Here is a 25,388-nt window from a genome sequence, read left to right as displayed (position 1 = left end):
CCATTCAGGTCCTCCAAATTTTGTTGGCAACTTTGAACAAAGCTACATTCTTCATTATGATTTACATAGTCTCACTTTTTGAATGACTACATTTTCAGGGTCATCTGGTTGGAAAAGGGGTGACAGATTGGGACATGTTTAGATGAATTATACCGTGTGAGTACACGCACCAGTAATAGGAGATCCCAGGGGAGCTTACATACGACATTATTTTTGTATTCTTCAGGCAAAGACAGTAGTTCCAAATTATGGTTTTGACAGTGGCTTTTAACTCAACCCCTTTTTTATTAATCACAGGCCTCGGGTACACATTGCATATGTTAATAATTGAGGCAAAAAATAGTAGAAATCATATCGTTTATTGCTGAGTATGACCCTGGATTTCTTACATATTAACAAATTACAGTTACCATTTACAGTCCAGCGAATGCAAATTGAAGCATAAGTGATTATCTAGACCCGATCAAAACCCTAACTTATGGCTTCAAAGCAGCCAAAAGAGTTGAAACAAACAAAAATTCACTGCAGACTTTTGCTAGGCATTTACCTATTCAAATAAAGATCTAGAAATTCAGAGTTAAGTTTTAAGTTGTGAACAATAATCACAAGCCACCGCTTTCCAAAAGACACTGAACATACACCACAGCTACTGGAAGATGGTTAGCATATGTTTTTGTAGTTGGGGCACAGGTAGGTTGGAGGCAAGGCCCATGAAAAACTTTGTTATTAATCATTGGAATGTTTTACTTTTTTATTATGTTGTTCTTCAAAGAAGTTATTATACAACCTTTGTTAGAGGAAAAGAACAAGGATAGCATATTGTGAAAGAATAGAAGTAAAACATTCCAATGATTGATAATCGAAATTTTTCATGGGCCCTGCCTCTGACCTACCTGTACCCCAACTAAAACTCATTTTCACCTATATTATGCATTTACCAACAAAGCTTTACCAGTGTCATAGGCCATAAGTATAATCTGTCCAGATAGTTCTCCAATAGCAATGATAGCCAGCTTAATTGTCATTCATGCTTTACAGTGTTCTGGTAAAAAATTCAGATTGTCAACTGAATCTCCAGCATTTTTAACAATGCGCTGAAATCTAAGGACAAGTTTCTCCACTATTTTACATGAGAAATATGGGAGTGACCCCAACAAAAGATTTCTTATTGCTACCAAGAAAGATATTACTTCTCCCTATATGGCAAATATGAGAGGTGAACAATAAAACATCTGAGAAAAATCACAAGACATGGAAATGCTAGACAGTCTCCTCTAGTGGCCTCAAATTTCGAGGAAGCATGAACTCTACATATAACGGGTAGTGATCTGATGGATAAAAACCATCTATATTATCATTTACAACTTCACAGGAAATTGGAGCCAAGGAGCGCCCCCTAAATAGAACCCAATCAAGGTGCAAGTCCTGATTTTGGCGATCCCAACATAGGCAAAGAGCTCTCAAAATTAGCTTTAAAAATTCCAGAGTTCCTTGCTTATCTCCTGCAGTTAAACCAGAAGGATAAATAAAAATTCAAATGCATTGCCCTAAACAAATAGGGCAGGACTCAAATGAAAGAACGCTTAGACTTGGCCAAAGACCATACCTTTAAACCCATGGTATGTATGTATGAGGGAGACATTTTTCCTCATCCGCGCATTTGCCCAAGCATCCCTCATGTCACCAACAACACCATGCTCTCTGGAAAAGAAAAGAAAAGGACTAGATGAAATGGGACAGACAACGAAATTAAAGATGTTTGATCAAAAGAGAACATCCAACACTACAAGTTAGGAAAATTGAACTCTTTCAGAAGTATCACTTTCTGATGATATTTGGAAGCAATAAAAGGACTTCCACAAAATCAACAAAGTGAGACTTAAAGGAGACAAATAAATGTAAAAGCTTGGACATTTGGACTTCTCTTACAGATTTAAACATTTCCTGGTCATATTTGGAAGCAATAGGACTTCCAAAAGGTCAACAAAGTAAAATTCCAATTGTGATGGACAAGGGGCATTCCAGGAAAAAGAGCAGCTTCAAGAACATGTTATTTCACCATAACTAGCATATTTTATATAAATATTAACAAGCCAGAACATATATGTTAAAAATCGATGTTATCAGAACTGGACCCGTCATAGAACTAGTCAAACCCAAAACCAGGAACTGAAAAAAAAAACCGAACCAAAAAACCATCCAAACAAAAAATAAATAAATATTCAAATTTTAGTTTTAAAAAAACATAGATATCCAGGTGCATCCATACGAATCCAAAACATTATACACAAATATGCAAAGTTTCACACATATATAGCAAGGAAGGGTGTATATAATCAAAATAGCAGTAAGTGTAATACATCTTTGAACCAAAAATACATCAACAAAGAGGCTATAGATGGCCTCTAAAGTCAAAAAAAAAAGTCATCCTACAACAAATACCTACATATCATCAAAATCACTGCCTTTATTGGGATCCTCATCATCAAGATCACTATGTAATCAATAAAAATAAGACAGAAAAAGCTTAACACATCAAATTGAGATTTTGTTTGAGTGATGGGTACATTTTTACTAGTGTCATGACAATGGAGTTCAACAAACAATGTCACCAACATCGAGGTATATAGAGGACTTGGTGCTCTTGATTAAATACTAGGACCATACCCCCATACATGATGGAATCCAATGGAAACGTAAATCCTAAAATTCTGAAACCCATTACAATATAGCATTAGTAGGGCCTACTGCCTCAAAATCTAGCAGGTCTTGTGAGGGGAGCTCAGAAGACAAAAACTAGACTAAGGGACAATAATGAGGCATGGCCACTGTCACCACAGCCACTACCCCCTGCTCTTTTGTGGATTTTCACCACTAGAAAGGCTTCCCTATAGTTGGTCACCTATGAGAGATATGCTATGTCCAAGGAATAAGGTGACAAAGATAGGCTCATAGAGTACAACTCTTCTTAAGGACAAGGCTCAACAAGCAAGATATGGCAATTTGCATCCTCCAATGTAGCCTATTTAGGGCACAAATGATCTAAGGTTTGATGAATAGCAAGCCTAATGGATCAACCTAGAATCACAAGGCCAAGAAAAGGCTTCCAAACAATGAATACTAGCAACCAATGGAACAAGAAGCCTTCAACAAGCCCCAAGTTGAAGCCTAGGGCAAAGTAGGGCTTTTTTAGGGTGATGGTCTTATGAGGTAGGTAGAGCTCATGCTAGGCTTTTGCCCACGTGCTAATTCTTATTTTCCCAACCATCTTTTGCATTTTCATTTTTCTTTCTCTTATTTTGTTCTGCATGTGATATGCTCTCTCTTCCTTTTAGCTGCATCAACCTCCCAAGGCAAGTTTTCGGACCCTACTCAAGGTATGTGAACATATGAATGTCAAATCCCCAAGAACCAATGACAAGTTGTACCCAAAGAATGGAGGTGAAATGTGGTCTTGTAATGTAGGGTGGAAGATGTTAAGTATGACATAGGGAAGATAGAACACACTATCTCTATCATGGCTTTCCAAGTAGTGCCCCTCCTATAACCCAAAGGGCCTTTGCAAAGGACCCACTAGACCAGGGTTAAAGGTTAACCCCCTTGGTAAGGTGAGAGAACAAGAACACGGTCAAGGTCTGTCAAACTTTCATATCACCCCACAATCCATACTAAATGCCCAAAAACAAACAAGTATAAGCACCCTATTGCAAAATTATCAACATACCTGTTGAATGGCAACCCACCTTTGTCCAAGTGCTAATGCCTAATGTGTGAGAAGCACATAGTTGATGCAAGTGGCAAAGGCACATGGCATATCATCAACTAAAGGTGGCTTGCAGGGGCCGTTGGCTGACTAGCTAGCTATCAAATGTACGAGAAAAAAAATTCTCTTATGGGGTTATGCATTTTGATGGGTAACAAGGCCCTAGGGTTGAATATTAGGTTGCCCAACTCATAAATTATTGTTTAAAAAAAATTGTGTTTTGAGGATCCTTAGACTAGGCTAGGGTTAAGGTCGAAATTCAACTAGGGTGCATGTGTTGGCTTGTGGAAGGGTTTTACAAGTGGACCTCAAAATCATCCTTTTCTCGTGGCTTATTCTTCCATTTTAGGGTTGACATCATAAGCCCTAGGCAATTTTTTCCCTAGGAAAACCTTAATCTAGCCCTAGGCTTCAACTTGGGGCTTGTTGAAGGCTTGTTGTCCCTAAAATTGATCATATTCATCTATTCAAGCCTTTTCTTGGCCTTGTGTACCTAGGTAAGCCTATTAACCTTGCTTATTCACAAACCCTAGGTCACTTGTGCCTTAGATAGGCCTCTTGGAGGGTACGCTTTGCCTTATCTAAGCTAATTTGAGCCTTTTCCTTGAAATGAGTACCTATCCTAAGCCTATCCTTGTCGCCTCCAACCCTCCATTAGGTGACTTACATAGGGAAGCGTCTGTTGTGAGAATCCACTAAAAATAGGAGGTGGTGGTTGTGGTGACATCAAGCCACACCTCATAGTGTTGTCACTTGGTCTAGCTTTTGTCTAGTGAGCTACCCTCACAAGACCTGCTAGATTTTGAGGCAACATCTTCTAGAGTCATTATCAGGGAGGATTTGAGCCAAACTCCTCGTTATTTGAAGATTAAGCTTCACTTCCTTTGAAGAGAATATTTAAGATGACAAAATAGCTTCTCTTCTAATGACTCCTGATAGTAATCCTATTAAGATCCCTGGTAGTTCTTCTGACAATACCATAGCTCCAAGAAAGAAGAAGACTATGATACCCCCTAGTTAACATTTTCCCCTTTTGTAAATATTTGTAATTACTTTAAATGAGTAATAAAGGTACACAGATTCCATTGCTCGAGGAAGAGGGTTGCTTGAAGAAATGGTCGTTCTATAAATAACAATCTTGGTTGGTGGAAAACAATTAAATGTTTTGACTATGCATTGAATTCAACCAAAAAGGGAAGGATTGGTCCAGGTGTCCTTCAGCCAAAACTACAAGAAAAGAAAAGGACAAAATTTATGAGCAGTATGGTTGTGTTGTCAAGGGATGACTGTTGTGCAACTTGTGGAAGAAGGAAGGCAGTTAATCCATTAGGTGACGGGGGATGCATTCATTCTCATGAATACGGGCTCTTTTTTGCTCTCACACGCCCACAAGCCAAGAAGTATTGACAGCAAACATAATATTCATAACTACAATGCATGGGAGAACACAAAGTTGAAAGAGAGATCAAGTGGTCTCTATCATTGAATCGACTCCAGGAAAGGAGCACCACCTGAGGAACCTTCAGAGTGAAGCTTATTGTGCGAATTGTTTAAGAGAGTGTGGCTTGCTTGTAAGGTTGAAGAACCCACTAGGAGCTTGTGGATTGATGAACCTATTAGATCTAGGAAGAATCACTCAAGTGTTTGTGAAGGCTAAAGAATCACCAAGAGTTGCCTTGGGGTTGAAGCTTTGGTGCTTTACTCATTAAGGCACAACCTGAGAAAGAGATTTCTTTACCCATTAATAGCTTACCATTGACAAGCCTTCCTCGTACTGGACTCTCTTCTCCTAAAAGTGAGTTGGAGTTCTCCGTATTGTGAAATGTTGGCATGACTCTATATGCCTGAACTATGTGAGTTATGATGAGCTTAGCTAGTGGATGAAGGTAGTAATGGCCTTGTGACATCTTGTATCAACTATGATGGTTGGCCAAAAGCACCCCACCTCAAGCTTTGGAATCCGACTCAAGGGTGACAGTTGCAAGTAAGACTTGGCTACAGCTGTCTATGATTGGGTGGAAAGTCGTAGTCCTGATCTCAATTGCCAACTCTAGTATTAATTCCAAATAAGTGTTTGTGACAGCATCTCCTTGTTATTTAGCTCATGTTGAGCTATAAATCCTTGTTGTATTTACTGTTTAAATGGCTCATGTTTCGCTAAGAATGGAATGGTGAAACTCTAATGCATGCGTGCATTGTTGCTATGATGTTGTATCATTATTTTGTGTGCAGGGAACACTTATCTATATATATATATATATATATATATATATATATATAACCACCTATGTAGGTGTAGTATGCACTAGGTAACATTGTTGTGTGTGGTATGAGCATTGGATGCTCGCTAGGTGGCTACAAGCCTGTAACAATGAATATTTGATGACTAGTTGTGAGGCTCATGCCTGGAATTTCTGTCCATGAATATGAAACACTTGTAGGCTTGTGTTATTGTTGCTTATGAGCCTGTATTTATGGCTAATGCCTGAAATTGAACCATAAAGGGGAGATTCTTGTTTGCTAGTGGAATGATGGTCTCCTTGTGGTCTTTTGAGCATCCTAGGTTCTCTGGTTGTTTTTATGATCTTGTTATGCTTTTTTACTTCTTGAAAGAGACTTGTAGATCTCTAAGCCGAGGTTTGTCTACTCCCTGTAAGATATTGAGGACTTAAGGGGCAACAAACCTTTGAGAGACTTGATGGACAAGTCCCTAAACCATATTCTGTATTTCCGTCATCAAGAACTTTGAGATGGCATTCTTGTGGAAAGCTCAAGAGGGATAGCACCAGAGTGTGCTTCATAAGCCTTTAATGGTTATAGTCAAACTCTGGTGCAAGTCTAGATGTTTGCAGAACCACTGAGGCCAAGCCACAGTCGAAACTTGACGTAGAGGGCTCTTAATGCAAACCAAGTAGCAAGCCTTATCTCATACCTTAGCCTCTTAGTCTTATTGGTGACCATGCATTGGTCGGTGGGAGAACTAACTCCCATGCAAGAGGGTTAGTCGTGCCCCAGGTAGTGGCAAGAGGATTCTGCATAGACGGGAATTCGAGCAGCAACCTATGGAAACTTGCACGTCCCAGTGTCTATCTCCTGGGAAGTAGCCTCGCACCACTTTTAAGGAATGACCGAAATGACTCAACACCAAGACAACGTGGCGTGAGAAGTGGAAGTCATGGACCAAGTGGGGTTACTTGCAGTGTAGAGGACTGGACCCACCAAGCCACGTGAGCCAGGAGGTTGGTCCCTAGGAGTTCAAAGGTGAGGCACAAATTGAATGGAGCGGGGTGACGTACATTAGGACACGATGGAGTATGCATAATCCTGGTTATCCGTTCATTGGAGTGGTGCAACCCCACCATACACGTTATTCTGAAAGGCCTACCCTGGAGCAAATGTAAAGTGCACAAGTGAGGAAGGGTCGGGGTAATGGGCCCAGGTAACAGGAATGTCTCCGTCAGCGGGCGGCCCATTATTTGACACATGATTATAAATATATATGTGTTTTAGTGGTTGCGACGAGCGTAAAAGGTTAAGGGAATTATACATACACACACACACACACAATGCGCAAATCTATATACCTATAAATGTAGACCGAAGTGGAACCAAAACCATGAACGGGTCAGCGACCGATATACCAGTGCTAGGTGGCGCTGGCAGGTAGGTTGGCTAAGATAGCCACATGAGTGCCACGTGGCCAAGTTGATGTCATGGCACCTTCTGATTCATCGAAAGTTTAATTAATTGTATCTCTTGAATGAAAGGTCAAATTCAAGTAAAATTTTATTGTCGGAATCATCTTGACAAGACAGATGCAACAGTGACATTTGTTCAAGCTTTAAACTAGTTAAGAAGATCAAAAATTTTAGATCCCATTTCCATAATGGTACCTTGGATTTGGGTCAGCATAGTAACCACCTCCTTCTAACCTGTGAATTGGTGGGATTTAGGAGAGGGTGTGTTACAAAGACTACCAAAAGATTGTTGAAGCAGCTATATTACTTGTGATCCCAAGACTCCCATGGTTAGAAGTCTATTTGTAAACAACACCAACCCTCCCACCGTGGACAAGCCATGGCTCATTGCTACATTTAGGCCATTAGATGTTAGCAAATTCACTGATGCTCTACATCCGTTACCTAAGAAGTATTTTGAATGGTTTCCTAAATTCAATGGTGCTAATGCTATCACTGCAAAAAAACATATGAATGAGTTTTATTGGGCAGTGAGTGCTAAATTGATCATGGATGAGGATGTAGTAATGATGCTCTTTGCCTTGACTTTAGAAGGAAGTGCTAGGGATTGGTATCTTAGTTTATCCCAAGGCAGTATCATTGATTGGGATGCCTTTCATCAAGCCTTCAACAAAAATGGACCACAATCAAGGAAGGAATCATCCTTCTTGAGAAATTTCTTGAACCCATCCATATCATCCTTCTTGAGAAATCCCATCTCCTCTTGTCAAATCAGCAAGACCCAACCATATCAGCATGGCTTCTTAGGAAATGGTTTTCCCAATCATGCAAAGACATCAACACTTCATCTCAACGAAGGAGACATTCTGCATCACTCCAAGCTTGTCTCTAAGGTATACAAACTTCGCTTTAGACAAAGGCTTGGTGAGAATGTCTACAATCTACTCATTTGTGGATATGTACTAGAGCTTCACTACTCCCTTCTGCACCATGTCTCAGATGAAGTGACCTAATCAAATAGTCCTGCAAGAAGCTCTGGAAGCCACACTGCTTCACGAATTGCAACACCCACTGCAATATATTGTGCCTCTATTGTACTAAGTGCGACAGAAGTTTGCTTCTTGCTAAACCAAGATATCATAGCTAATCCCAAGCTAAAGCAGCACCCTGAGGTACTCTTTATGTCCTCTACACTATTGGCCCAACCTGAATCAGTATATCCCTGCACCTCACTTCAACATTTGGGACATATCTCAAACCATATCCAACTGTACCATGCAAGTACCTCAACACATGCCCCGTTGCATGCCTTGGCTCAACCATAAACTAGCTAGCTTCCTTCACTAGATCCATCACCATAGCTGTTTTTTGGTCACCCTAACTAGGTGCTCCCTCTGACACTGAAGAAGATCCTCCTATGGAAATCCTATCTATCCCCTCTGCCACTACTACTCCCTCTATCAGTGAAGTGTATCATGGTCCCCTCATAGAATGCATACTACTCCTAGAGACCTCTCGTCTCTTAGCATCTAACAATCTCAACTCATGAAATCCTCTTGGAAGGTTGCTGCTCCCATTCTACCTAAATTTCTGTTACCTCAGAACTAGAAGCTCTTCCGATCATCTAGCAAGGTTCTGGACGTCATAACAATCTATACAATTTCCTTCTTTGAATACTAACCATCTGACGACTAGAGCAAAAATCTTCTCATAGTCCACTTCCTCTTTCTAGGAGAACCCTCTTTGTCACAAGCCTCGCTTAGTACTTTTTAATGTTTCCATTTGTTGAAAATGTAACTAGTATCAGTCTTCATGATTATTGTCTAGCTCATGACATGATGTAATTATTATGTATTTGTAAAAAGAAAGAAAAATAAAAAAATATTGTAAAAGAAACGAAAATTATTATTTTATAAGCATGACTTTCATGCTCAATTTATTATATTTCTAGGTCAAAGCACCCATTGTGTGCTTCTAGGGTTTGTGTCATAAGTCATAATCCTTGTCATCATGTAAAAGACCCTTCTTGGGTTTTCTGTGTCAAAGAAGAAAAAAAAAATTATGTAAAAATTGTCATTTGTCACTCCTCCATCAAGTTGGCCTCCTCTCCCATCAAGTCAGCCTCATGAAGGTGATTTGACCACACAAGGAGACTATATATGAGCAGTAACTTCGACCTATTGTGGGATCAATCAAGCATCAATCGATTTGAAAAGAAAGAAGTGTGAGGAGCCTAGTAAATGAGGTTTATATCATTGAAAGGGAAGAAGAACTATAGCGAAGAAAGAAGGAACCCCTGTCAAGCAATAAAAGGTTGAAATTTCTCTATTTTTGTCACATGTGCGAGTAGCTAGGGTTACTACAAGTCTGAACTATTGCAGGCTGAATTTCAGAAGTTGCAGAAAGGGCTGAGTCCCTTGTTGATTTGTTTTGGACAGATTGACTTGTGTTGATGATTGAAGGACTTGACTAGAAGGCTGACTTGGTGGATGGAGGAAGGTTTGGTGTTGTTCTAGAAGTCTTGGTCGTCTCATTTTGAATTGGTTCTTGAAGAAGAAGAGAATTTTGGTTGGGTTTTCCCCTTAGAGGGGTTTTGCCCTAGCCGAGTGCCTACATCTTGTGTTCTTTCCTTTGTGATCTTCATAGTTTATGGCAACAGTTTGATGATGAGTACATAAACATTAATAAAGAAGCAAATACATAGTCACAAATAATTGTCATATAAAGAGAAATCAAGTTAGCAAATGACCTAATGCTGCCCTAAGGATTTCTCAACACCATCTACTGCATGAATCATCGCTTTTTGCAGTCTCCACAATGGATCTATTTTTCCTTTCTGTAAACTCCATTTAGGAGGCCATGGAAGAAAACTTATAACTAAGCACAAAATACAAGGACAAGAGGCTAGCCAAAAAAATTAAAGTAATAATAATAATCAAGGGAGAAAAACATGATTAGAAGTACTTATCTCTTGATTAAGGAAGAAACTGTTGAGGATTGTCAACTCCCTCTTTGATAAATTTGTGACTTCCTCTGAGGTGGATGCTCATTATCATCAACATTGACTACTAATGCACGTTGCTTTCTCTTCCTGTTCTTCTCAAGACACTTGGAGGCATAGTGTCCAAAATCATGACAAATGAAGCACTTGACCTTTGACATATCCTTCTACTTTTCTTTGGGCGCCAATGCTTGGGTTGGTTGTCCTAATAATTTATACAGTCCTCCCTCTTGAATACCAATCACTCCTACTGAGTCTATGCTAGAGCCGTTGGGACATACAAGAACTTGACTATCTACAAATGAAACTCTATAACCTTTATTCTCCAACTCTAAAATAGACAGTAGGTTATTTTTCAACCTGGTACAAACAATACATCACTCATGTATAAAATCTCTGGACTCCAGCTGAACTGAGGTTGTCCCAACTCCTTTCACAACATACTTGGCATTGTCTCCAAGTTTCATTTCCCATGTTGAATCCCTCTCGGTCAAATAGGTGAAAGAATCTTGAAAACTTGTCATGTGTCTAGAAGCACATCTGTCCACCAACCAAATATCACTATTTGAAAGCACAGAAACAAGGACTTTCTCCTCAGCTCCATTTGACTCTGGAATAGCTTTCTCCACATGATCTTGAAGCTCATTCTCTTCCAAGATAAGGAGTATCCTGGTCTTCCAAGATCTGAAATTGATGGCACCATCTAACCAGTCTTCAACTCTGAGACTTGGTGCCATTTTGATAAAAGATCCAAAAACCAATCAAGTTGTTGAGCACTTGTCTCTTAGGCTGACTTCAATGGCTGCTCTTTCAACAAAGCTCTGATACCATGCTGAATTCTCTACAAGATGTACATTCAAAAACAATTTCTACCAGATAATTACTTCCTAATGATTTCCAACAGTATTTCTATGCCACTGTTATCATTGAGTAATTGCACTTCATAAATTCTCAATAGTAAATGCAGCGGTAAAGATCATGGAAAGATAGTCATGCACAATAGAGACAATAAATTTTACCTTGGGAAACCCAATCTTGGGCGAAAAAACCAACAATCTTTTTAGGAGGAATTATTCATCAGCAAGGCTTACAAATCATATATTTCTCTAGAAATCTGTGCCAATATCCAAGTCAAAATACCAGTCAAACCTAGCCAACCTGCTGTCGTTTGAAGTCAGCCCCTTTAGCCCTTCCTAAACCATGTTTCACCTACAGCTAGCAAACTCCTGCAGCCTTCCTGTGGCCCTTGCAGCCTTTCTGCTGTTCTTTGGCCCCTGCGGTCTTCTTGCTGCTCCTGCAGCCTTTCTGTGGCCTTTGCTGTCTTCCTGTAGCCTTCTTGCAGCCCCTGCAGTTTTCATGCCGCTCTTGCGGTCTTCCTGCCTCTGCTGTGGACTTCCTGCTTCCCATGTGGACTTCTCACTTCCCATGCAGACTTCTTGCTTCCCACACATGCGGTTGTCCAAGAGAGATAAGATGATGAAAGAGAGAAGATGAATTGCTCTTGCTTGGTGGAGAAAATGAGATGTCATATCATCTATTTATACTTGTTGAATGGGGGTAAAATTACCCAAGGGACACACCCTTTCATTTGGCTGGGCCGACTTGGAGACAACAAAAAATAATTTTTTATTTTAATTCTTCATAATTCTTCTAGGCTGACTTAGGCATGCGGAAATACCTCCCTATGCTACACAAAAAAATCAACAGTCTCTTGGTCTAGTTTATGCCTTGTGGGGTTTCCCTTTCCAAGGCCTGCTAGATTTTGTGGCAACAAAGCTCACATCGAACCCTTTTCCTAATCAGACATCGAAGCATAGCTCTCTCATGGACCACCATTTCCTCTGTAAAATGGTTATCAACTACTTCATATCATATGCGCGAAGAAAAAAATCCAATCTTTAATATGCAGAGATAGATTGTCAGTGGCCTTCACGTAATCTTGCTTCTTGACCTTCTATTCCTTTGACTTGTTACAGAGACCAGGTGCAAGAATAAGTAGCTCCTTCAGTTGCAGGTGTAACTGTTTGTAAACTTGATGAATAAAAACCGGAAGATAAGGAAAGGAATTTTCTGCCCTTGACTTCTAAAGCAGGTGAAATTTGTTTTCAAAGGATACCAATGAAGGCTATATAGTGTTTGTTTTTATTTCCCAGACGTTTCTAACAGGGGATACTGATTCATTTGGTTTCAACAACAGTATGTATCATAGTTTGTAAAATTCATCTGCCCATGGTCCAGTGAGGAACCAGTTAAAAATCTTAAGCAAATATAATCACAATTCCATCATAAGTTTTCATATAGAACTCCTCAAGGTATGGTTTTCATGATGGAAGTTGTTTGCTTTTCATTTCTATAATCTACTGTTCTTGATTAAATAAGGAAAGACGATTCAATCGGATTTAAATAAAAGTGTATCGAAAGGTATAAAACATAGCTATGATTGGTTTGGACTGTGATGAGATGTAGTCTAGTGGATGTGTTCAGACATTTATCATATTTATGATGTCCCTCTTGTACGTATTTCATTTAACTTTTTGTTTTTTTATAAGTGACTGGTCTCAAATGATGACTCACCTCACTTGTATTTTATATTTATTATTTGTACATTTCAGAGACTTGGTCAAAGATGACCACACTCTCCAGTCTTTTACTCCTATATAATCTAACACAACAACAGAATGTATACAGTTCAGCAATCCCCTCTTATGCTTGGATACTTGTTCTTTGGTTTTTCTGTCGTGTATATGAGCATTTCGCGTTGCTGTTATTGTTTGTAAACGCACATCATACATGAAGTAGACAGAACCATTAAAGTAAAATAAATGAACTGAGTGCCCCACAGATTTTGATGCAGAATCCATCTTACAGAATTTCAAATACTAGAAAAGTCAGAATCTTAGGATTCTATTGTAGGTGTTAACATGAGCATATGTAGATGGAAAAGTCAAATAATCGCCCATTTGGTCATCTAGATGTGTAAACAAAAAATGTCTAAAAGACACCTTTTATAAATACAGAAAGATAATTACATCAGCCACTAGAAACAAATGAAAAAATGATGAAAATGAACCATATAGTTTTATCCAAAAACAGAAATTATATAATCACATAACAAACCATTAAATGCATGTTATTAAGCACACCGGGATGAGATTACTACTACCTTGATCTTCCTAGGAGGAAACGCCCTGCAGTTGATTCTTTTTGAGTGTTAAATCCCCCACAATAAACAACAGGTAAACTGGGAGGTAAAGATGCTATATGCTGCCATGTCAGCAATGCACCTCGTCTTCGAGCACGAGCACTGACTTCATCCATGTTTGTGTTCACAACTTGAAAAGAAAAACCAGGTGGCTCAACTCTCTTGAGTTGAAATGTGTGGAAATTATGTCAATGTAAACAACAAAATTTTGAAGGAGAATCAGCTAAAACAGAGCCCTAATTACAAAAATACCGTGACTGAATCCACTTCAGTAATAGCCATAGAATTTTTGTTTACAAAACCATAAAAGGATATCACCCATGTTGCAATACTGGGTACTGTTGCACCCCATGAAGTGCTTCCAGGAACAGATGGAGACTCTGATAACCAAAAGGTCCCACCCTCCATACGTTCAACCTGCAAACCCATGTCAAGAGTTAGTATGATTAATGATATTGATATAGTACTCAAAATTGAAGAAACTTCAGTAACCTCCGGCCCTTGCATATCTACAGACTTTGCATACGCAAAATATCAAGTGCCAGAATTTTTCGATAGTAATGTACTTTTTTAATAGTGTTATTAAAAGAGGCATGACATACTATCATACCTTCTCTTTATCATAAAAAATCGTGCAGTGCTCATCTGTAGTATCCTGGGACCCTTTCCTCGAGATTCCAAATTGTTCATAACCTTAGAAAAAAACAGCCCCAATTAGCACTCTTTAATAAACATAAAAAAAGTAAGCCCAAGCACTCCAAAAGGTATGGTTGCAAAGAAAGAAATAAATAAGAGTTGCCACGAGGGAAAAATACATGCGTAATCAGTCTATCATGCTAACTCATTTTGACATTCAATACACCTGGCACAAAAGTTGGATATTTCAACAATGAACCAACCTGTATATTAACATATGCAATACTGCAACTCTCGATCCCAGAAAGACTTCCCAAAGAAAAAATAATATAAATCATAATATGGACAAGTTGTTTCTTATTCGTCTTTCACAGCAAGTTCATCTTTTTATGATCTCTAGTTCAATTGCATCAAGGCAAGTTCAAAGCTCCATTGCAATAGGAGTCGTTTAATCGATAATGAAAACAGTTTTTAAATAATTTGTTACAAAATGCATGGTGAGGTAAAATAATCCATTTTTGAATGGTTTAGTTCATTTTGGTTGGTTGGCTTAGCTAACCTTGAGAGTTTTTTCCCCTCCTTCCTACAGCTATGCACTATTATATGCAAAGTTTCTATCAGACAATAAGTCCACCACTTGTCCCATTGGTTGGTTTAAACAGATGAACAAAAATCATGCACAAATGTAAGATAGACTAGGGCTAGACTCTTGCTAAATATAGATTTGTTTTCCTCAAAACACAGAGTTAAAGTATTACATACTTTTTTATCATAGTCAACTTTGAGAGTTTTAAAGTAAGAATATTAGTAATCTCGTCCCTTTTGTAATTTTGCAATGCAAATTGCAGATTTATACCCTCGCTCCAACTCAGGCTTGGTCTTCTTTCATGTGGTAGTACTGCATTTTTTTCTCCTTTTTGAAATTCATTCATCTCATCTTTTTAACTATTATTTATTTTCCTAAAATTTCAGAAATCCACCATCCAAGCACAAAAGACATCCTTACCCATACAGCTTTGAACTTTCCTTTCCTTTTCTGAGTTCATGAACTATGCAAATTGCAGCACATAAATCATTGCAGTCAAAACCAAAGACAGTTGCTGTCAACATGACAACCAGTAGAATAATTTCAGTTAATTTTCTTTACAGGCTTCTTGTTGTAGTACAATATTTGTTCTCGCTAAATCTCAGTTTCATCCAGATTCAAGAGCCCTTGAAATTCTGGGCATCTGCAAAGTTTCCGGGTTAATTGATGGCTTCAGCCAATCAACCAACACCTAAACAGGTAGGGCCCCCTCTGTCCTCAAGGCACAGCGATGAGCCAATGAGCTTCTTCTATTCATCATCTTGCAAGGAAAAATTATTTGGTGCGTGGCCTTGGACATGAGGACCATGTCCTTGCTATATACGGTTGGTGCAAACCTCCCAAGCCACAAAACAACTGAGCACAGCGCACCTAAAAAGTGGGAAGTTATGTTTGAGCCCTGAGTTTCGCCAACTCAAAATCAAAATGAAAAACAGCCTCTTACTTCACTCCTCCAACACTTGCATGGACTCCATATCAGGATGTAATGTCCCGAAGAGATTACTTGGCCCAAGGAACGAAGTATCCTATCAGTCCCCATAGGCTATAGTCCTCAATAAAGGGGAAAACCCCAAAATACCCAATGATTGGGCAAGTTTGGGGCAGCTGGGGCAAAAAAGCCCAAGTTTGGGGTTTGATTTGTCCCTCAATAAATTAATTAAAGAGGGAACCCCCCCCCCTCAAGGAAATCTATAAATACAAGAGCATGAGAATCGCTTGAGGTATCATTGGAATGGATCATTTTGTCTCTCGTTCTTCATTGAGCCTGAGGTTTTGAGAGTCTAAGACCTCATTTTCTCTTTTGGACTGGTTTTGGTGGAGGTGATCCCCCCTCTACCTGGTCATTGTTCTTTATTTTTTCTATTGGCTTCTTTGTTCTGACAACAGGGTTTCAATTACTGGAAGGAGAAGCGAATTATTTTTGGGAAGATCTTGGGCAAGGCAATACCTAACCACACTGAAGCTGGACAATTTCTCTGAAGATCAATTGTTGGACGTATCAGAATCTTCTTGGGTTTTATTCATCACGGGCTCCTCTCTCTGTAGCAAAATAAAGACATCATGAAGTAGGCAACAAATCCAGTGGCTAGTATAATGGACCTAAGGAAGGAAACAAGCCATTTGTGAGGCAGTCGAAGTTGTTGAGGGCTGCGGGCTGAACTCTCTGTGGCAGCCATAAATCAAGACAAGACCAGCCAGCTCCCTCCTGAAACCTGATGGACCTTCCGTGATCAACAAAATCTGGAATTGGAGCAGATCAAAGCTCTGTATAAACCTTTCATGAAATAAATTAATTTAAGGCAAGCCGAATTTCCGTCTAAAGTGAACGCCACCTATTCTCTCGTTCCAAGACCATCGGATGATTAACGGCGAACGCTGCCCGTAGCAGCTCTGAAAAACCCCAAAACCATTCATTTCGTGCCACGTTGAGACAGAGGGTTTCTGAGGTTCTATACGTTGACCGTTCTGTAGTCATAGGAGAAGCTCAGGTTCTTGTACAGAATCGGAATTTTTAACTGAGACCAGAAAAGGGGTCTGGCCAAAGACTGTCACACGATCAAGATATTTTGAGGCAGTTCCCGAGCAGAAAAGAGGGTTTGAATAATTTTTGAAGGAAATCATGTACAGCAAATGGAAGATTTCAGTCTTGAGCTAACAGGTATTTCTAAATAATTCTAGTAGTATAGTTCCAAGGTTGCGGAACAAAGTAGCTTGGATTTGTTTGCACAAGAAGTTTAAATCTGTTGAATTCAATTTATATTGGAACTGTTGAATCCGGGTTGTATTGGCATTGTTGGTTTTGTTGCAGAATTGTGTCAAATGTTATTGTATTGTTGAAAAGAATCACACTTCTTGAATTTTTTGTGTCTTTATCTGAATTAGAAAAAGGAATTTCTTGAAAACCCCAAGTTAAGGAAACAATAGGGCGAAATTTCCCTAGGATAATACAGTGCTATCAGAGCTGGAATCCTGCCAGCTTGTGAGGGTGTCAACTTTGTATGTTTCTAGGGGATACAAGTAACGTTACAGTCAAAAAGAATAAGACTAACAGCAACGCAACAATTGGAGATAGGGAAGATTGATGAGGACCAGATTCCAAGGATCTCTTACATGTACTAATTCATGGACAAACAGAAATAACAAATTTGATATTACAAGGGCAGCAGCAAAGGCAACAGTTAATTCAGTGGCAACAAGAAATAGCTCAGGCACTAGAACAAGGTCAGCAACAATTAGCATAGCTAATGGCACAGCTCATAGGAAATTCTAATGTTGTTGGTAATAATGATAACAAAGCAAATTTTGGTAATAGGGCTGGTACTGAAGGAAGCGACAACCATAACCTTGTTTTCTCCAATGTTTCCCCTCAAACACACAACAGGACAAAGAATGGAAGGAACCTCAGACCCTTACTCCCTCAATTTTTAAACCAACAACAGACATCGACCCAAGAAACAGCAGAGCCAAGAAGCAGCAAACTTGTTCTTTGGATTGGTCTGGGTGCACTTTGGGATACCAAGGAGCATCGTTTTAGGCAGGGACACAAGATTTCTCAGTGCATTTTGGACTACATTGTGGGAAAAGATGGACACAAAGTTGAAAAGATCTACAGCATTCCACCCACAACCAGATGGACATACAGAAGTAGTCAACAAGACTTTGGTGCAGCTTCTAAGGGGATTCAACCAAAAGCATCCAAAGACCTGGGATGAAAATCTAGTATATATACAACATTCTTACAACAGAGCAGTCCACACTTTTACAAGAAAGTCCCCATTTGAAACTTGTTTTAGATATCTTTTACCTTCACCTTAGGACGTTGCATATGAAAAAGGAGTGAGGGGAGATCTTACAAGAGATGCCTTGAAGGCTGAAAAATTTATAGAGAAGATTAGGCAGATCCATATACAGGTGCAATAGAAATTGCAAAAGTCACAGGAGAAATATAAGGCCAGGCATGATGAGCATATGACAGAGAAATCGTTCAAGGTGGGAGACAGAGTATGCCTAAATAAGGTGGGCGATGATGGTCCCTTCCAGATACTGGAAAAGGTGGGTGGTGATGTCTATCGACTCAGTTTACCATCATATATGTGCATTTACTCAGTTGTGAATGTAGAGAATCTGAAACTCTAAGAGCCTTCCATTCTAGACTAGGAAGAGGAATAGGTCCTACCTTTTGTGGAGGGTTTGGCACCCGATGCTCAGGGAAAGTTGACAAAATATACAATTTTGCAAAAAAGGCCCAGAACTACAAGACAGAGGCAGCATGACCTTTAGCAAATTGGGTTGATAGGACAACTTCTAGGCAAAGCTAAATGGTACACCAGAGAGATGGTGGAGGAAAAAATTCCTCACCTCATTCACTAGAAGCTTTTAGAGACCAAAAGCCTCTCAAAATGGGGAGGTGTGATCTGGATTGGATCATTATATTGTTTGTCATCCATCTCGATGCTTTCAAAGTGGAAAAAGTGGAGGAATTAGCTCTCGGGACCATTTTTATCGACGGGACACAGTTTGGCAAATTGGGGTCTGAAACCTTCCAAGATGTTTTGACTCTTGAGGCATCAAATGACATTTTTTCGGGATAAAACTTTGGTGCTTTAGTGTAGCACCTTTTTTTCCTATTCTACACATAGAGAACTTTCCAATGGTGCAAACATCACGTCAATTGGAATCTGTATGTGAAAGTTGTGCCACTCAGAAGTTGACCTTCTTGTTTTCACCACCATAGTTCGAGGATGCCACATTTTAGCCTACATTAGTCATGAAAGATGGGCTAGTGACGTGATTATGATGTAGAAAACTCTAGAAGAGTCTATATTGTAACTTTGGTTAAGAATTGAGGCAGTCAAACCTAACCAGTAATAGGCTATCGGGCTATGGTATAACCGGGCCACTAGCAAGAAAAAGGGTTTCATTATTTCGAGTGCATTTGTTCCATAGTTGAGTAAAAATAGCCAAGAGGGAAAGGAGACAGAGCACACACAGAGGAATTGTACACTGAAGTAGCCCACGAGCCACAGGCCATACTTCTTTGTACTCATAGACATATTTCCATTCAAAGAAAGAGAGCAAAGCAACCTCACCTTCCAATTGGGTTTTTCTCCCAAAAGGGTTTCCCAAGTCATATCTGATGTCAAATGTGGTGTGAGCATTTTGTTTTCATTGTTCTCTATTTTTTGCATAATTTTAATTTGCATGCATGCACTATTAACAGTAAATCTAAAAATACGAAAATCTAATAAAACTGTAATAGTGTAGACTTTAGATTTTAAATATAATTTTATCAAATATGTTATGACAAACTGTCGAGTGGAATATCCACGACAATTTATGGATCATTCCACGTGACTATGCAACCCCTCAATGGCATGATCTATTAACCTTTGTGTAGTTTTACTATCTATTAAGTTTATTAGATTAAACCCCAATAGCATATGAGCAAGAAAAAAAGAAGATAAAGACCACTCCACACAAAATATATAAAAATTGTAGAGAATGGTTTACAAACCTAAGCTCTTTATTATTTGATGACACCAATCTCATAAATGCTAGTTAATGTCTAGTTGGACTCCTCATAAAATATTTTATTACAACTTTCTAATTGCCCTCCAAGGGGTCGACTTGACTAAACTTTTCAATTTGTTCCATGAATCTCTTTGTTGATGGCCCAACATGATCGACCATGAAAATAATAAAGAATAGTAGTTCAACGTTCCACTAGTTGGTTCGTGGAAGAATTCAACTTGGTGAGAGGAAATCGACTTGGTCATTTGGAGGAATAATTGATTCACTAATAGCTCCTTTCTTGGTCCATTGTCCAACTACTTTGTCCATGTGGTCTCCAACGGCTAGTTGGACCCTCTAACAACTAGTCGACTTCACCAACCGCTGGTTTGAATCAACTTTTTCTTTTACTAACCAAACTTGACCACCTTTTACTACTTCTCCAACGCCTTGATGAATTTGCCATTTCTGCCACCTATGTTTGCTATAACTCGGCCTGATTTCATCTGAGTCTTGCTTTGTTGGACCAAATTTAAAATTATGCCTTGTGTTGCCACATCACCATTGTCTGCCACATCATCATGACACGTGTTGGATCTCTAATGCCCTTGGGAATTTGGAGAAACCAAAACATGGGTTTTGCTCCTCTCATTAAATAGGGCACTTTTGACGTAATGAATGCATCATTGTGTCCAACGCTCCCCCTCTTATGCTACCTAGAAACCTGTTTGACCATTGACCAAGTTTGACAAAGTTATAACTAGCCACCGCCACCTCTGATTGGAAAACTGAAATATGGCATTGACTCCTCTCATCAAGCTAAATAATCTGAGGCCAATTTGACTTTTTGACCACCATGACCACTTTCCATTGGAAACTGTGTTGCCTTAGGAAACATGAAAATTGTCAAAAATAAGAATGCGAACATGAGAGTTTTTTGAGGAGTACTGCACCAAATCCAAGGCCACCTACAGACTCTATAGACCATAACCATTGTGGTAAAGACATAGGTGCACCTTAACGCAGGTTGGACTGGCCCACACACCAGTGATCACCCCTATCAAAGAAGGCTTCCATAAAACCATGAGTCCAACTAAGATCGCCTAAGTCTTTCCAATCCCATACAAGATGAGAGACACCCGTAATGAACTACAAGGAACCAGCCATAGTCCAACCAAGACAACAAGATACAGACTCAAGAACAAAACACGAGCTTGCGATACCTGATACAAAACATCAAATGGTTGTTACAATGTTTTGACTTGTGACCATGGGGTTACAATGGTGGGGAAAAATACTAAAATAGTCTTTTATGTACCCCTGTCGACATGCAAGGTAGCAGGGCCACAACAAGGAATGACATGTTGGTGCAGACATTGAGAATGGCCACAACAGGAAATAGGAAATATCATACTAGAATCATCATGGCCACTCATTAGCATGTGTTGACACAAACAAGTGAGTTCACATTATTGTGAAAGTTAAAGCAGTTCAGCTACAGTTTTCCTTAACATCAATGTAGTTAAATCCAAACCTATTGAAATACTTGGAACAAGAGGAAGAAGCAGACTTGGGTTGATTTACAGGGAAATGATGAATACCCTGACAAAGAGACTTGAAATCTCATGTGTGGTTCATGTAAAATTTTAGTTCATAGAAAAACATGTAAGTAGGAAATCTTGATCTGAATGAGTTGGAACTCTGCAGCTGCCTAAAAGAAGGTTATGAGCTCATTATTCTACTAGAATGATGACATAACTCGTAGATAAGCTGGAAAACAAGGTATCAATTTTGAGAAGCTTAGAAAGGGCTATTGTACTATTGCCTCAAAATCTAGCAGGTCCTATAAGTAAAACAATGCTTCATGAAATTAAGCACTATCTTTTCAAGAACTCATAGGGCCCAGAAATCAAAACAAGGAATATGTACCATTTTGTGAAAGGCCCATGCCCTGTCTCAATTCCTTGAGACAGGTAAGCAATAGGCATATTCTGGAATCAACAATACAATAACAGGCATTTAATCCAATCAGTCATCTAATTTGTATTTCAAATTTCCTTAGAATTTTAAGAAAATATTGAATTCTGTGTTGGGATCATTTTGTAGTTTCAATGTTGTATACCCATCTTTCCAAAATAGACGAACCACATTGATACTTAAGGGACTCCAAAAATTGTCCAAAGGGTGGGATCACTAATCTCTTACCATGAAACATTGAGACGCACAACTATTTGCTATAATCAGCATCACTTTACAAGACAGAGAAAAGCTACAAGAAAGCGTGTACACTTCTATTTAAAATACCAATTGCACACTTTAACACTGTTCATGCAAAGTTCCTTATTGATATTGTTCTGAAAAAAATGACCAAATGATATCTCTTATAAGTTATAACCATCTTAGGTTATTGAAAGACTGTGACAGCGAGCTAGTTAAACATATGTTATTTCAAAGGAATCCAGATATAAACAACACAAGCTAGAGGTGGCTACCTGGTAAAGACTGCTGCAGATCTTCTAACTGTCTCTTTAGCCCTGAAAAAACAACTCAATTTCAATTACCTAGGCTTTGAAATCTCAAAATGCCCTGTCAAATTACATCTCACCTTTACAACTGTCCAACTCATAAAGTATCACTCCAGAATCCAAAAATATATTGAAGTATACCCTAACACAATAAGCATGAAACAAACCACTCTAGATAAAAGTTAAAACTAGGACCAATTTCAACAGGCTGTTAAAATCTTCCTCAATAACAGCTAAAACATCAGGCTATTTCACATAATGACATATTTGAACTGGGACCATTTCACACAATGTCGTATTTGAACTGAGGCCATTTTTTACATGATGTTACAGTCAAATTTGGGCTGTTTTCGTCAATCTCTATGATAGCTAAAAGTTCAATAATGATAACTTCACACAGACCTATAATTGCAAATAAACTACACTATATGTTTGAAAATATGGTGACTGTATGACCTGGGTCTAGTTCGGGTGGTTGGGAGGAATGATTGTTATCCTCCCCACCTGGGTTCAATTCCCACAAGTGACATGTTGAGCTCTTAACGAGTATATCATTGTAATGGCTCCAAGCCCTGTTGTCGACCAGCTTTGTGCTCTAAATATTCTAGGGTTTGCCCTAGGAACCATCCTCAAAATGAGGGGAAGTACTCAGGGGTTTATCCCAGAAACCATCCTCGAAGTGAGGGGAAGTCCTCAAGGGTTTAACTTTACCCCCAACAGTGTAACCTGGAAAACACACACACACACACACATTCAAAGAAAAAAACAGCAATATAAGTATCCAAGAACACATAACTACTATAGTCATGCCTGAGTTATTGACCAAAAGGATAAGATTTGTAATCGTTCATTATGTGAGGATTTATATAACCATCACTGAAATATCATCTGTCATAAACCAAATTTCACACAATGTTCTATTTGAAATGAGGACATTCCTTATGCAGTGTTATAGCCAAATTAGGCTGTTTTCCTCAATTTCTATGGTAAGTAAAAGTTCAATAAAGGCAATTTCACACAAAGCTATATCTGCAAGTAAACTACACTACATTGTTTAACATATGGTGATTGTGTGTGCACATACATGTATACACACAGTCACACACACACACACACACATATATGGATCAGATTTATAACTGTTCATAATCTCAGGATTTATATAATATCACTGAAACATCATATCCGTCCTTAAAAGAAAAAATTGGAAGAGTCCAAAAAGACCAACAACCAGATAAAGTAGGATAAAACTATAACATCTTTCTCAGCATGTCTAAGCTTGAACTCTTAAGAACACAATCCAGTAATCTCTCAAACTGTCAATATGTCTCATAGCCTTTAGCATATCCTCTGGCAATGACTTAAACAAACAGCTGTCGCTGATGTATAGAAGACGAGATGTCACCTTTAATGTCAGTTAGATCAAGAGCACCTTCTTGACCATCAACTACCTTCTTGGACAGCTCATCTACTAATACATTTAGCTCATGGAAGATATGATTGCCCCTGAAGAAGGTAAAACCACTTACCTGCCCACTGATCTGGAGATATGATGGAATAAACTGATATTTTGGCTATGGAAATCTTCATTCAACCATCCAATCACCAACCTGCTATCTCGATAGATTTCCAAGTCGCCAATGCCCTTGTCCACTGTTATTCTAATCAATATCAAACTGCCTTAGCTTCTACCATATTGTTGCTACCTCTGCCTAGACAACAGGTGAAACAGATCCAATGGCTGTCAAAAATAGAATCCCCCCAGTACCATTCATTCCTAGGTTGCCCCTTGATGGTCTATCAAAAACCCCCAGTGCTTGTTCTTGTCAATCTTTAAAAGTGTGATCTCTCTTGGCTATGTTGCACGAAACTTCTAAGAACCCAGCGTTTCATGCCGTACCCCTACCCGAAACTCCGAAACTTGGCCAAAACTCGACCATTACGTAATCATCTATGAGAGTTAATATAGGCTTGTTTCTCCTTCTAAATTCCCTTTTTCCTTGTAAGATAATGTGTTATTCACTTATATATATATATATATATATATATATATATATATATATATATATGGCGTTTTGGCCAACGTTTCCATTTTTGGGAGGTGACATTTCTAAACATACCTGTTTCTGAAACTCAACTTAGCTTGGCACCTTGATTTTCACTGTTGAGACTTTCAGAGACATATTGAATTTGATAGAACACCTATAATAGAAAAAGGACCGTACCCTTGAAGATTATATCATTCCTAGCTAACCCTACTGTCCAACAACTAGTAATAGGGAAAGTCTGGTGTTCTGCTCCAGTCCTGTCATCCATCCACTTCTACAAAGCTTCCTCAACCAACTCTTCCCAAAGACCCTACCCATTTGAGAGGACCTTGAAAACTGATCATACTTCCTAAGTAAAATGACAACATACCTAAAAATAGTAGGTAGTTTCAATACGGTTTCTGCACAAGGCACAATGGGCCTTGCCATCCTCTGCTTAGCAAAACTTCCCAGATAAGAATGGTGTTTGATAAGAATAACCAGATGAACACCCCGGTCTTGAGAGGGACCTTAACATTCAAAAGCTTGGATTACCAACATTATGCATCTTTCCCCTGCCCTTCCAAAAACATGGCAATGTAAACAACTCAAGCAGTATATCTGCCTCCCAGGATAGGACCAATGCCTATCAAATGATAACTGAATTTGCAAATTTGTGAAGGGATCCATATCCATTCTTCTGTTGTTGAGTGGATTAATATCTTTTTGGTCCATTACCTCCTACCACAAGTCTTTACCAGGGATGAATCTCCAAAGACTCTTCATTGCCAGCACCTTACCAAAATGATATATGTTCTTTAGCCCCCATCTCCCCATCTTCCTGGGCTTGGCCAATGTATGCCACCTGACAAAAGGCATGCTTTCCTTTCTTTTTTACCAAACCAGAAAAAATCGGATACCTTCTTTCAAATTTTGTTTA

General features: G+C 39.0%; 1 protein-coding gene across 1 annotated transcript in view; it reads right to left on the bottom strand.

The window, feature by feature from the left end:
- Positions 1-986: 986 nt before the first annotated feature.
- LOC149141118 (DNAse I-like superfamily protein) overlaps positions 987-25,388 on the bottom strand; it is a 30,003-nt gene continuing 5,601 nt past the window's right edge. The window contains exons 2-7 of the mRNA XM_089449895.1: positions 22,389-22,430; positions 14,275-14,357; positions 13,980-14,081; positions 13,626-13,840; positions 1,607-1,701; positions 987-1,502 (exon numbers count right to left, since the gene is read on the bottom strand). Coding sequence (XP_089306021.1) covers positions 1,261-1,502; positions 1,607-1,701; positions 13,626-13,840; positions 13,980-14,081; positions 14,275-14,357; positions 22,389-22,430 — 779 coding nt within the window. The 3' untranslated portion in view covers positions 987-1,260. The remainder of the gene's footprint in view (positions 1,503-1,606; positions 1,702-13,625; positions 13,841-13,979; positions 14,082-14,274; positions 14,358-22,388; positions 22,431-25,388) is intronic.

This window comes from Pinus tabuliformis, chromosome X (assembly GCF_031772625.1).
Source record: "Pinus tabuliformis cultivar Carrire ecotype Pingquan chromosome X, CPIR1, whole genome shotgun sequence".
NCBI lineage: Eukaryota > Viridiplantae > Streptophyta > Pinopsida > Pinales > Pinaceae > Pinus > Pinus tabuliformis.
The sequence above is the reverse complement of the archived record's forward strand: the minus strand, read 5'-3'. Positions and strand labels throughout refer to the sequence as shown.